At 43.1% G+C, this 12,860-nt stretch overlaps 1 protein-coding gene across 3 annotated transcripts in view; it reads left to right on the top strand.

Moving 5' to 3' along the window:
• The first annotated feature begins 207 nt into the window (after positions 1-207).
• LOC308073441 (radixin) overlaps positions 208-12,860 on the top strand; it is a 51,488-nt gene continuing 38,835 nt past the window's right edge. For 2 of the 3 annotated variants that reach the window (XM_080412345.1, XM_080412346.1), the window contains exons 1-2: positions 208-327; positions 7,613-7,713. In XM_080412345.1, coding sequence (XP_080268471.1) covers positions 7,702-7,713 — 12 coding nt within the window. In that variant the 5' untranslated portion in view covers positions 208-327; positions 7,613-7,701. Of the gene's footprint in view, positions 328-560; positions 753-7,612; positions 7,714-12,860 lie in introns of those variants that run through there. The other variant, XM_080412347.1, reaches the window with a different exon arrangement.

Consider the following 12,860-nt stretch of genomic DNA (forward strand, 5'->3'; position numbering starts at 1 on the left):
AATGTTTAACTTTTTCTAAGATTTTTTTTTAAAATAGCATTTTCAAATAGCCGATGCATGTAGGTTTAAAGTGCTCATGTGGCCTTTAAGTTGCTTCTTTTGGGCTTGTTTTCCTTGACCGAGTTGCTTATTTCTTTAGCAAAACCTGGCAACACTGATCATCACTGTGATCTTCACTCTGCCTGCCTGCCACTGCCTGGGAAATAACGGTAGGTGAAGAGAGGACTCGGGGAAAACCAACCAAACGCTGGATTATATAAAGAAGTATATACAGTCCGGCTGTTTTTTTTTTTTTTTGGACACATTCAACGCGGTCAACGCGCAGAGGTGAGTTTTCTAAGCTTTCATATACTCTACAGTGAGCTGAGCAGAGCTCGCGTTTTTGGCAAGCGACTATCGCTCGGGGGTGTCGCTTGCCAAAAAGAACAGATCCTACAAGGCAAGCTCACAGTCACACACGGCGCGTCACCGCCGTCGTAAGTAAGCCGTTCAGCTGAAGCCAGGGGGGATTTTCTCGTTTTTTTTCCTCCAACGTAACAGTGTCAGTGTGGTCACGTAGTCAACAAGCTCCAGCCAGGAGCAACTGTTTGATATTGCAGTCAGCCTCCTTGGCGACAAGTTAACGACAGCAGAGCTACTATACGGTTGTCGCTTGAATATACAAACCGGGGCAACCTGCGTTCAAGCAGGTGGTGAGGTCCACAGTGACAGTAGCATAGATACTTCACCCGTTTCACAACTAAAGAAGACGGGTGAGTACCGGGTGACAGTTGACGCTTAACCACAACTAAGCTCTATTTCATAGGCTATTCGAAAATAGCAGAGCTGGCGAGCTTATAGGTGTGCTATTTTAGCTCTTCAAGAATAAAAGTTTTAATTGAAGAATCTTGAACATAATTGTGAATTCTTGTTGCAAAATATTTTCCTAAATCGTCTCCCAAATAGGGACGCCAGGCAGGGACAGGTGGATACGGCAGTGTCATTTACACGTCGGTTATGTAACGGGACAGGACTGTAGCAGGTACCGGGTAGTCTGTTTTAAAATAAAGTGTCCTGTAGCTGTAGGCACCTAACAACTTCTAGTTCCCACAAAGCACAAACACTCCAGTCGTGCTGCGTAAATATCAGCTAGGTGACCAAAGAGGCGTCAGGCGTGTGTGTGTGTGTGTGTGTGTGTGTGTGTGTGTGTGTGTGTGTGTGTGTGTGTGTGTGTGTGTGTGTGTGTGTGTGTGTGTGTGTGTGTGATAACCGTTCACGTTCATTTGTTTTCATGACGCTCAGCTCTTCTTTTGTACGCAAAAGTTTCTCGCGCGTCTGTAGCCATGGATCACACACTGTCATGGATCACACTGTCATCATGGATGAACTTCAACTTGGTGTTTGCACTTTCTCCTTTTATGTACATCTACATAAACGTTCAGACTTCAAATATAAAGTGCTTACCCCATGGCCACAGAAAGGAAGTACCCATATTTTACGTATTGTTCAACAAAAAATGTTAATCCGATCGGTGGCCACTTTCTCATATTAAGTGTTATGATGTATAAGAGTGCAATACATCTCCCAACCAATAGGGTCGCGTAGTTGAAAGCATATGGTGAAAATACGGAGAAAATGGCCACCGATGGGATTAAAATGATTTTTATTAAACAATACGGAAGATACGGGTACTTCTGCGGGGCCCGTACATAATTGTAACATCCGTGGCCATGCGGTAAGCACTTTATATTTGAAATATGATGTATTTAGATGATTGATGTAGATGTACGGGCCAAACAGGGAGAAAGTGCAAACACCAGGTTGAAGTTCATCCATGACTGGCATGATATGACAGTGAGTCATGTATCAGGGCTAGCGCGTCTGCAACTTTGTTACGAGCGCTGCTGAGTGACAGACAGCCGCCTTTTGGCAACAACGCAGCCAGCGGGTGTTATCTATTACAATTCTACATTTTTGCATGTGTTGTGCACGTCTTGTTTTTAGCCAAGAAGAGACAGAACTCTCCGGTATATTTTGTGGTCATTCAAAATTCTATTAGGCCATACTATGCGGTAGCCTGTAGAAACAACGCAACATTAGAACGCAGGTGATAGTGCTAGTACTGCATTCATGCGTAAAACACGTCCGTGAATACGAACTAGCCGTGCGCGCTCATAAATGTACGCTCGTGGTTCCATCTGGCAGAAAGAAACAGACAAAACAGATGCTCCTATGACGTTTGGCTAATTAGGGCTGTTGATTGGCCGCATTTACACGAGGTACGTCGTTTTTGATTGGATATTATGTCAGTCAGTCTAAAATCCTCCTGTTGATTTAGGTTCGTCCCCCCGTGGGACCAAGTTACAGCTCATTTAGAGAAAGAGGGCTCTCTCCTCATGAGATAAGATACCTTCAACGGAGGGTTTTAAGTTTCTCTAGGCTAGTGGTTCCCAAACGTATTAGCTCAAGACAAGGGGAATTAAGACGTTTGCCTCGGACCCAAACTAGTGAAAATAACAGATCTACAAGCTCACAACACAAGCAACGCATTGCAACTTGCAAGCAATTGTAGATATGCTATTTTCACTACTTCTTAAACTGTTTTTTTAATGGAATTATTTAATTAAAAAAAAAAAAGATTATTTATGAAATATTTTTGAGAAATTATGGAATTGTTCTTAATTGATGAAACGTTGTGAAGTTTTTTTGTTTAAACTTTTTTTAATCATTTGAAATATTTGTTTTATTTTTTTATGTAGGAAATGGGAAAAAATTGATATTTACTCGAGAGACCCATAAAAATTGGTCCTCAACCCAAAGATCCGTCCCGACCCACTGTTTGGGAAACGGTGGCAGATTCCGCCCCATAGGTAAAATAAAAGTGCGGTGTGACCGTGCCCTTAGTTTGATTTCCTGTTAGGCTACTTGTGTGCCATGTGGACAGAAATTACAGTCCTGGACAGCCTAAATTAGGCCTCCAAAAGCCTCCACCAGCGCTGGAGGCTACACTTCTGACCAAGTCACATCATACTTTATTTTACCGGACAAGTCAATTTATTAATAGGAAACAGACCATCAAATGAAGGTTGGCAGTGTGCCAAAGCAGGGTATTAAATTAGCCAGTTGGTGGCTGCCGAGTGGTAATTTACCACCCTAGTTATCATCAAATGGTGCTCCATGTCAGTGTGCATAAATGATAGCTTCTAAATCGGTGTAGACAACATTATGTTGAGGTTGCAGGTGTAGGAGGTGTATTTGGTTTGTACCATTGGGTAACAGTGAGAGAGTTCTACGGTATCATGAACCACGTCACAGCCGGGGTCAGAGAGAGCACCTATCTGGTTTCTCCCTCTCTCTCTCTGGAACTCTCCCTCTCTTTCTCTCTCTCTCTCTCTGGAACTCTCTCTCTCTCTCAGGAACTCTCCCTCTCTCTCTTAATCTCTGGAACTCTCTTTCTTTAAGTACCCTCTTTTTTTTCTGTACCTGTCCCTCCCTCAGCTTTTCCCAAAAGCTATCTGGAGATACAGTGTTACTATAAGTATTCCAATGGGACAGATAAAGTATTATATTGCGGGTAATGCTTGGATTCAAGCTTTCTCTGTCAAGGCGAGACTTACATTTATTCGTTTCCTTTTTATATAGATTAAAAATATTAATAATAATCCTAATATTCCAAGGATTATTTTCTGTCTGAAGACATTATTTTAGGATCGGGCGGGCATTATTTCCAATTCAAGTGTGACTGCACAACTGTTTAAGATGAGTGTATTTCCACAAAGGGGTTATGACTTCTTTGACATGCCATTTGGTGGTACATTGACCTCACACCTTCTGCATTGGGTTCCTCTACTGTACGAAGTAAAGCCTTGTTGACCGGTAGTGTTGGTGTTGTCACAGCTGTTGGAAACTGTGTGTGTGTGTGTGTGTGTGTGTGTGTGTGTGTGTGTGTGTGTGTGTGTGTGTGTGTGTGTGTGTGTGTGTGTGTGCGTGTGTGCGTGTGCGTGCGTGCGTGTGTGTGTGTGTGTGTGTGCGTTTATTTATCTTTTCCTGTATTTAAAACACAGCAGGAGATGTAGGCCACCAGCTCTGCACAGTAAAATGCTATGACCCATTTGGGTCATTTTACACTCTCAATCAGAGTTAAATTAACACCAAGGATTTGATCAAACCCTTGTCCCCTAACCGTACCTACCCACTGCAAAGTTCTCAAATTCACATTGGGCAGATTTTGGCCACAAACGTTATGTTTACAGCTGTACTGCCCAAGGCTCCACCATTTGGCCTTGCAGTGTTCTCAGCCGCTCCACTTTCACTCCCTCAGTGAAAGTGTGAATGGAGGGGGGGGGGGGGGGTGGGGGGGGTAGCTCTGGAGGACGAAGGGGAGGGGTGTACCGGATCTAGAGAGCGCTCGTTAATTTCAGGGCTCCCAACAGAGGGAGAGAGTGTCTGGCTGTGACCTGTAAAATGCGACTGTGTGTCGGAAACAGAGAGAAAGACTTGAAAAGTCATAATAGAATGTGTGGGGAAGAGAAAGAGAGAGAGAGAGAGAGAGGGATAAGCAAAATAGAGTGCAAGAAAAATAGAGGGAGAGAGACAAATGGAGAGATGAGAAGCAGAATATTTACAGGGTACAGAGTGTGGTTTCTTTCTGCTTGAATGGTGATCTGGAAGCTTCACCCTCCTCAGAGCGACCCTGTGGAGTCAAACACACACGCGAGCGCGCTGCGCGCAATCGTCAAGTACTGTAGTCTGAACTGCAGTGTAGAGGAAGGTTTTATGATGTGCGGGGGGACGGGGGGGCTTCTGAAAAGCGAACAACCTGTGTACTATTAGAACGTTTAACAGTTTAACAACATCACATGCGTGTGTGAGTGAGTGTGTTAGTGCGTGCGTGCGTGCGTATGTATGTGCGTGCGTGCGTGCGTGCGTCAAAGTTTGTGTGTTATAGAGATCCCCTATTAAATCCCTATTTGTTTCCTAATTGACCAATATAACTTGATCCTTGGTGTCAAAGAGTTGCTGGTTTTTTTTGTGGATGTCAATCACGTCCACCTGGCCTGGCTGAGATTGAACAACATGGATATAATCAGTTTCCTTAATCCTTGGTTCAGTCCCGGCTGTTTACTGCACAGTTGTAATGTCACAATCTTTGATAAATACTGTGATTGTGAATTGAGTTTTAGAAAAAAAAACTCTAATACCATTCCATTTAGCTGAAAAAGTAACTAACTCTACAAACCAAATTTCTCCAAGTTCTCCTGTATAATTTTGAGCTACAGTGTATAATTGGGTCATCATTTTAGAGATAATAAGGCACTTACTTTCATTTTTAGCGTGAGAGAGACTTAAGATGCAGTTTTATATGCATGTTTTAAATCTTAAATAGTTCCTGTGACCTTTTAATGGGGTCATCTCTGAGACTTTGTGAGTTCTGGTTTTTCAAAAAGGATTAAGGCTAAGTCCATTAGCCATTTGACCACCAAGAATCCCTATCTCCATACTGCAGCTATGAGCACCAAGAATAGCTTGAAGTTATCCCCATGGTCTCTCTCTCTCTCTCTCTCTCTCTCTCTCTCTCTCTCTCTCTCTCTCTCTCTCTCTCTCTCTCTCTCTCTCTCTCTCACTCTCTCTCTCTCTCTCTCTCTCTCTCTCTCTCTCTCTCTCTCTCTCTCTCTCCTCTCTCTCTCTCTCTCTCTCTCTCTCTCTCACACACACTCACACTCTCTCACACTCTCTCTCTTGCTCCATCTCACTCTCTAATTTGGCTTGTCCGTCTCTCTTAATCTTGAGAGAGAGAGAGAGAGAGAGAGAGAGAGAGAGAGAGAGAGAGAGAGAGAGAGAGAGAGAGAGAGAGAGAGAGATAAGAAGAAATAAAGGGGTTTAAGGGAAACTCATAAATCACAAAAAGATATGGTGTCCATGTCAACCTACAGACAGACAGAAAGACAGACAGACATGCAAACCCATACACTTTGTTTTAACAGAGATTGAGCTCAGGGTTTTCTGCAGTGCAGTGCACCTACTGTATAGAGGAGTTGGGGGGGGGGGGTGCTTGAGGCACTAAGGTATACAGTGTTGACACTGGACATTATAGATGTGATTTGACTAATTTTTACACTCAGAGCTAAATTAACATTCAGGATTTTGCAGCATCAGGGGAAAAGAGAACCCAAATCCTTACCGCCGTTGCCCCTTTATCTGGCTTCTTTTGTCATCTCAGACTGCAGACTGAGTACTGCAGGGAGGAGCTGAGCTCGCCTCATCTCATATCAAACCCCCGGCAGCCGATCTCGCACAGCGCAAAGGGGGTTTCAAATGTTTGAGCGTATTAAACACGTCCTTTTTCATGTATTAGAGGAAGGTTTTGGATTATAAACATTCTGCTCATTCGTACCATATCGTCCTTGCCAGCCACTGTTTTGAAGGGGGTCCAGTGGAATTGGCATGGCGTGTCAGTAATCCTTGGACTCTAGTTGGACTAGAGAGAGAATTGTTAGGGTTATTGTGACCACAAATAAGCATATTATATACACCCTCTCCCTCTGTAATTGCTTGTTCTCACTGTGCTGTTTGCTATATTTTCTATTGAGTGTATAGAGAAGCTGGAAACCATCTTGTGCTTTGGGTTAGTAAGTACATGCTGTTGGTTCAAAACACACTCCTCTCATTTCATTTCATCTACTGTGTGTGTGTGTGTGTGTGTGTGTGTGTGTGTGTGTGTGTGTGTGTGTGTGTGTGTGTGTGTGTGCGTGTGCGTGCTTGCTTACTCCCTGAATGTTTTAGGTATAAGATCAGTTCTCCATGCCTCGTGCTTAATTTATATGTTATACTCTGTTGGATGACAATGCACAGAAAATAGCACTTCCCCATCCAGACTTTATTAAAAATGAAATGAATCCAGAGGAGAGAAGGCTGACAGGGAGGAGTGTTAAAGTTTAAATAAGGTGTAAAAACTGACCCTTTTAAATAGCTCTGCAGTTTCTTTGCTGTTTTTTTTACGTTTATTTTCTTTCTCATCCCTTTCTCTGACACTTTTTCCTCGCCTCTCTTGCTCTGTCTGTCTGTCTGTCTGTCTGTCTCTCTGTCTCTCTCTCTCTCTCTCAAAAACACACCGCATCTGCCCACCCCAATCTCTTTCCCTGTATCTCTCCAATCCTTTCATTTCCATTCTAAGGGGCTTTATTGGCACGGAAATAAATATGTTTTTATAAATAAATAAAAACAAATATTCAAGATTTGTTGTTGCTTTTGCTGTCAAATGAATATATCTCTATCTATATACAGTATACAGTATACAGATGCACATATACACATACTGTACACATGTACAGACATACACGCAGGCAAATTCTATATTTATTCACATTCTTGTGTAATGTAAACACACACACACACACATGCACGCACGCACGCACGCACGCACGCACGCACACACACACACACACACACACACCGTAAATACAGATTACAAGTAGAGGGTACATTAAAAGGTACATTAAAATAATCTCTCTCTGTGTCACACCTCGTTCCCCATGCTTTCACCGCAGGGAGTGTGTGGTGCGTTCATCTTGTCTTGGTTGTTTATGTTTGCTGACCTCAGTGTGTGTTTGTTTGTGTTGTCGCTGTGTGCCAGGCGCTGGAGCCCAGGTGGGAGGCGGCGAGACGGACGACGACTTCTTTTTGGTTTCTCGTCAGCGGGGACCGGGCGGAGAGAGGAGGAAGATGCCCAAACCGGTGAGCTTTTACCAGCCAGGATTGGAAGTAGCTTAAAGCAGGGCGGTCTTCAACTTTTTTCAGGCCAAGGAAGACCCCTTAACTGAGAGAGAGACAAAGCAGGGACCCCCACTATTGTGTGAAATTGTGTGACATTATTGAACGTTGAACTTTTGTGTGAGAACGCTTCCATGTAGCTTGAGAAGTGGCTTTCAAAGCTAGCTCACCATATTTAGCTGATTGTCTCATCAATGGCTGTTGACTGTTGAAGAGATTTGAGACACTTGGAAATATTACACATGTTTTTCTTTAAGTGACTGGGTTGAGCTTAGATGGCTTCATAGATTCATTTGACAGCAGCACTATCATAAGTGTGTTGTATACATTCAATCTTTTGTTTTAATTTAGTTAGTTTAGTTTGTTTAGACATTATCTTTTTTCTTATTTTTTGGGGGATATTTTTGGCATTTATTTATAGTTTACAGTAGAGACAGACAGGAAACAGGGAGAGAGAGGTGGGGAGAGACATGCAGCAAAGATCGGGACTCGAACCTACGATGTGCTGTCATTCTTTATTGGAGCCTAAGTGCCTGGGCCGCTAGGCCAGCGGTCCGGGCTGTTTACACATTATCTTTGCAAATAATACGTTGGATTCATATTCATTTGTATCACGCAAAACTTTGGAGACCCAGACTGTTGAAGACCCCTGGCTTAAAGAATGCATGCATGGTGCTCGGGTGGCGCAGTGGTAAAGTCACTGCCCAGGTGGAGGTTGTGGGTTCGAATCCACCGTGATGCAACCGGCTTTGTCGAAAGTCTACACAAACACAATTGGCCCGTGTTTGGGGAAGGGAAGCCGGATGGGGAGGGTGATATTGGTCACTGCACGTACACCTACAGGCTGGGGCGGCCCCTGTCAGCGGGGAGTGTTGGGCAGGAGGAGTAGGATGAAGGCTCTAAGTCTTCCTGGTGGGGGCTCCTCACTGGCAGGTGAGTCAGTAGGATACGACAGCAGTGACAACACAGAAATGTGTGTGGGGACAAATGAATTGAATAAATTGGGGAGAAAAAGGGGTGAAAAAGAATTGGCTACTCTAAATTTAGAAGAAAAAAAGAAAAGAAAAATGCATGAATGAATAGGCATGTAATTACGTCAGTGTAGAAGGAAAATGAGGAAGTGGTTTAAAACCCACAGGAAGTCCACAAGGAAAATGAGAAAATGCCGTTAACAATCAGCATTCTGACCCGTCTGGTGCTTTATCCTAAGCTGTGATCTTTGAGGCATAAATGGAAGATAAAATATTTGTGAACAGATTTATTCTGAGAGCGGCCCTCTTTATTTCATGTTGTATGTTAGAAAATGCAGGAAATACCCCAGGAGGTAGAAATGTCTTGATCCTGTTTGATTTACGCAGTTTTCGTCACATGCACAGCTGTATGCACGCACATGGCTTGCCATAGACTTGCACTGTGTGAGCGATCACGTCAAACAGGACACCGAAGTGCTTTTTTCCACCCTGCCTATCCACTTTGGGAAGACACGACATTGGCTCAGGAGGTTGAGCAGCCGTTTGGGAATCGGACGGTTCCTGGTTCAATCCCTGTTGGTGTCAAAGTGCCGTCGGTGTATGAATGTGTCAATGTATAGCGCTATGGACAAAGGTGCTGTATAAATACACCATTTACCACTTAAACCCTATATACTTTGTTGATCAGCGTCTCCCATTGCTCTATCCTTGCCATTCTTCCCCTCAAAACCGAATCTCTTGGCCCCAGAATAGCGACATTATGGTTCAAGTGGTTAATTCCCCCAGGGACCAGGGTTGGGGCTATAGCTCTGCATCTCCGGGGATAGTCAGCCAGCCAGGGCCGAATTCCTGTGTACAATTGATGGCGTTTCACAAACAATATGTGGGGAAAACCCATGTCAGCAACGCAGAACCGCACCCATTGTTCACAGGCTAAGATCATCAGATTAGCTAGGACAGGTACAATAACGGCTAAGTCCACTCAACAATGCCTCCTTTATTTTGGCAGATTTAAAAAGTACTCTAGAGATTGCAGTTTACTGTCATTGCACCATTGTAGAAGTACCCCATCTACCATCAAGATTCAATGAATAGTGCAATCCACAGTCTGGTTGTCACATAGACCTGTTATTTTTGCTATTAAGACAAAACAAAAAACAAATGGAAACATTAATTATATACATTTGCCAAAAAAAAAACAATAGAATTAAATTTAATTAAATGTAATTACATTTAATTACATTTAATTACATTTATTTAAATTGGTTCTCAGCGTGAGGTCCGGGGACCCTACCAGGGGTCTCTGAGGGGGTCCAGGGAGTCCCCAGCTAAATGAGTTAAATTAACACTGAGGATTCTACTGTGTAGATTGGTGTCTCAGAGATCAAAACAAAACAAAAAACTATTGCATCAAATAGGAGTCAGTGGCCTAATTCATATATCAAACTCGGGGTTCTTGTAATGAAAAAGGTTGAGATTCATTGATCTGCTGTAAAGAGAACCAGACCAGATTTTTCTTGGACAATACCTGTTATGAACTGGAGTCAAAGAAAGCGTTGCTGTAGTTCCACAAGCAACGCTGGACCTCTAAAATGGCTCCATCTTTCAACGTGGTCAAATATTGCCGAGGACTGAGGAGGGGAGATGTTATCTGTTTGGGAGAGCCCAGCGTTTCACCACCTGTTAAACCATTAAAACCAGGAAAGCATCTGTGTCATTTTAGATTTAAGCTATGAGCTTGTAGATTTGCTATTTTTGAAAAATCGTGAAAATGTGTGCAAATCTTTGAATATATGTTCTTTTAAGGCCAACTATTTATTTTGCTCCTGGGGGTCCCTGGCACAAAATATTTTTTAGATGGGGGTCGGTGGCCAAATACATATAATTTTGGGGGTTCTTGACAAGAAAAAGTTAAAGAACCACTGAAAATTGTTAAGGATTTAGAATACATTTGTAGAATCGGCCTCAGGTCTTAATGGGTTAATACAAACAGGTTAATGTTTATTTTGACGGCAGAAGGAACCACATTGTTGGTTTGTGGTTCGTAACGACACCAGTTGTTCCAGCAAGAACCGTAATTAACACACGTGAAATAGAGACACACAACTTCTGACACACACAGAGTACACACATACTGTTTCACGACGTGCACACGTACTTGAAGTTGTAATAGTGTTAGAGTGAATAGAGTAACACAATTGCCTGCCTCACATCAAATTTTGTTTGTGAAGAACACCTCCCGCATACTGTAATCACAGATGCACACATAGGCCTACATGCATACACATACACACGGGCAAATTCTGTATTTATTCACATTCTTGTGTAATGAACACACACGCATGTACATGCACACGCACACGCACACAAACACACACAGAGAGACACAGATACACAGATGCACAGATACATACAGAGAATATAGAGCTATTTAACGCTTATTTTAACAAAAACATAATAGCCCACCTTTAACACTGAGGATTTTACAGTGTAGATTGGGGTCTCAAGAGCTAGAAATCGTATCAGATGGGGGTCCGGGACCAAATGCATAGCAAAGTGTGATCCTTGAAACGAAAAAAGATGAAAGAATTACTGTCCTATAGCGCCTGTAAGGGCTGAATGTGTCTGCACAATGTCCAGGTAGGCAGACAGCTTGGTGCTCTGCAATCTCTGCTACCAGTATGGGGCCCAATTAGGCCACAGGGACAGTTCCTGGAAAGAGACATGATGGGACATGTGATGGAAATGTGTGTGTGTGTGTGTGTGGGGGGGGGGGGGGAGATGTATCAAAGGATAGAGAATGTAATGAAGGAGAGAGGGTGAGTAATACACGCAGTAAAGACACCACACACAAAGCGGGAGAGAGACACATGGAGAGAGGGAGATAAGAGACAGAGATGAGAAGGGTAGCCTGATAGACGGAGTGGAAGAAGACAGCATGAAGAAGTGATAAAGGACTGAGTGGTGGAGGGGATGGAGGGAGATAGTGGGAGAGGTGGGGGTGGAGAAAGAATGCATCCCTAATGCTGAGGAAAAAGACAACAAAAGACAGTGAACACAGAGGAAGGAAAGATGATTTACAGAATGAAGAAAAACGAGAATGAAAAACCTCTTTGTGTGTAGCTACTATTGTACACACAAAGAGGATGTCCCCCCAGGACATCCACTCCGGCTGCAATGGGTTCATATTGTCGCTGACATTTGCGGACAATTATCCCTTTGATTGCATTTCATCACAGCGAGATAGCACTCTTCTAGCTCTGTGGATGTTCTTGCTTTTAAAGTCACTTTGGATTAAAAGGTGATGCTAAGTGGGCCCTTCAGGCACACTTGATGAATATTTACCTAGCCTGTAAACAGTCAGCCAGCTAGCCTCCATTAGCCCATTGCTTATTTATTGCACACAAAAGACACAAAGAAAAGGGGGCTTATGAAGCTGAGCAATGAGCAGTTGTGCAGGTGAGGCAAGTAAACTCAGGAGCTTTAAAACGGTGTGTTAGTTAGGGAGCCAATGAAGACAGAGGCTAGACTATTAGCCTCAGGCAGGCCATTAGATATGTGAATGACCTTAACCCTCCCCAAGGCCATGTTTCCATGTGTGTGTGTGTGTGTGTGTGTGTGTGTGTGTGTGTGTGTGTGTGTGTGTGTGGTGTGTGTGTGTGTGTGTGTGTGTGTGTGTGTGTGTGTGTGTGTGTGTGTGTGTGTGTGCGTGCGTGCACCACACATGGTCCCCTGGCTTTCTTGTTCTTCAAAGAGGGTCTTGTACACAGGCCAATGTCTGTCATGCGGTTAACCAGTGTAAGAATGTGGATGGACAACTAGTGGACTATTTGATTCATCAAAGGGGATGTTGGACAAAAAAAGAATTTAAAGTATTAATCATAAAAAAGGGGGATGTTGGACAAGATTATTATTCATGTAACCTTACATATTTCATATAATCTTATTGTTGGGAAGGGAGAACATAAGGTGGAAATAGAAGCCTACATTATTCCTCTTTGAAAGGGATGACTAATAGAGGCATGAAGTAGATAATGGATGACATGTTCACCTAACCATTTGTTACTTACATAGTTATCAGGGATGCATGATTAGTTGATCATCATATCGATATCGGCCTCAGAAATGCAGTAAAATCGT

The sequence above is a fragment of the Gymnoscopelus braueri genome (genome assembly GCF_963280865.1).
Source record: "Gymnoscopelus braueri genome assembly, chromosome: 18".
Taxonomy (NCBI): Eukaryota; Metazoa; Chordata; class Actinopteri; order Myctophiformes; family Myctophidae; genus Gymnoscopelus; species Gymnoscopelus braueri.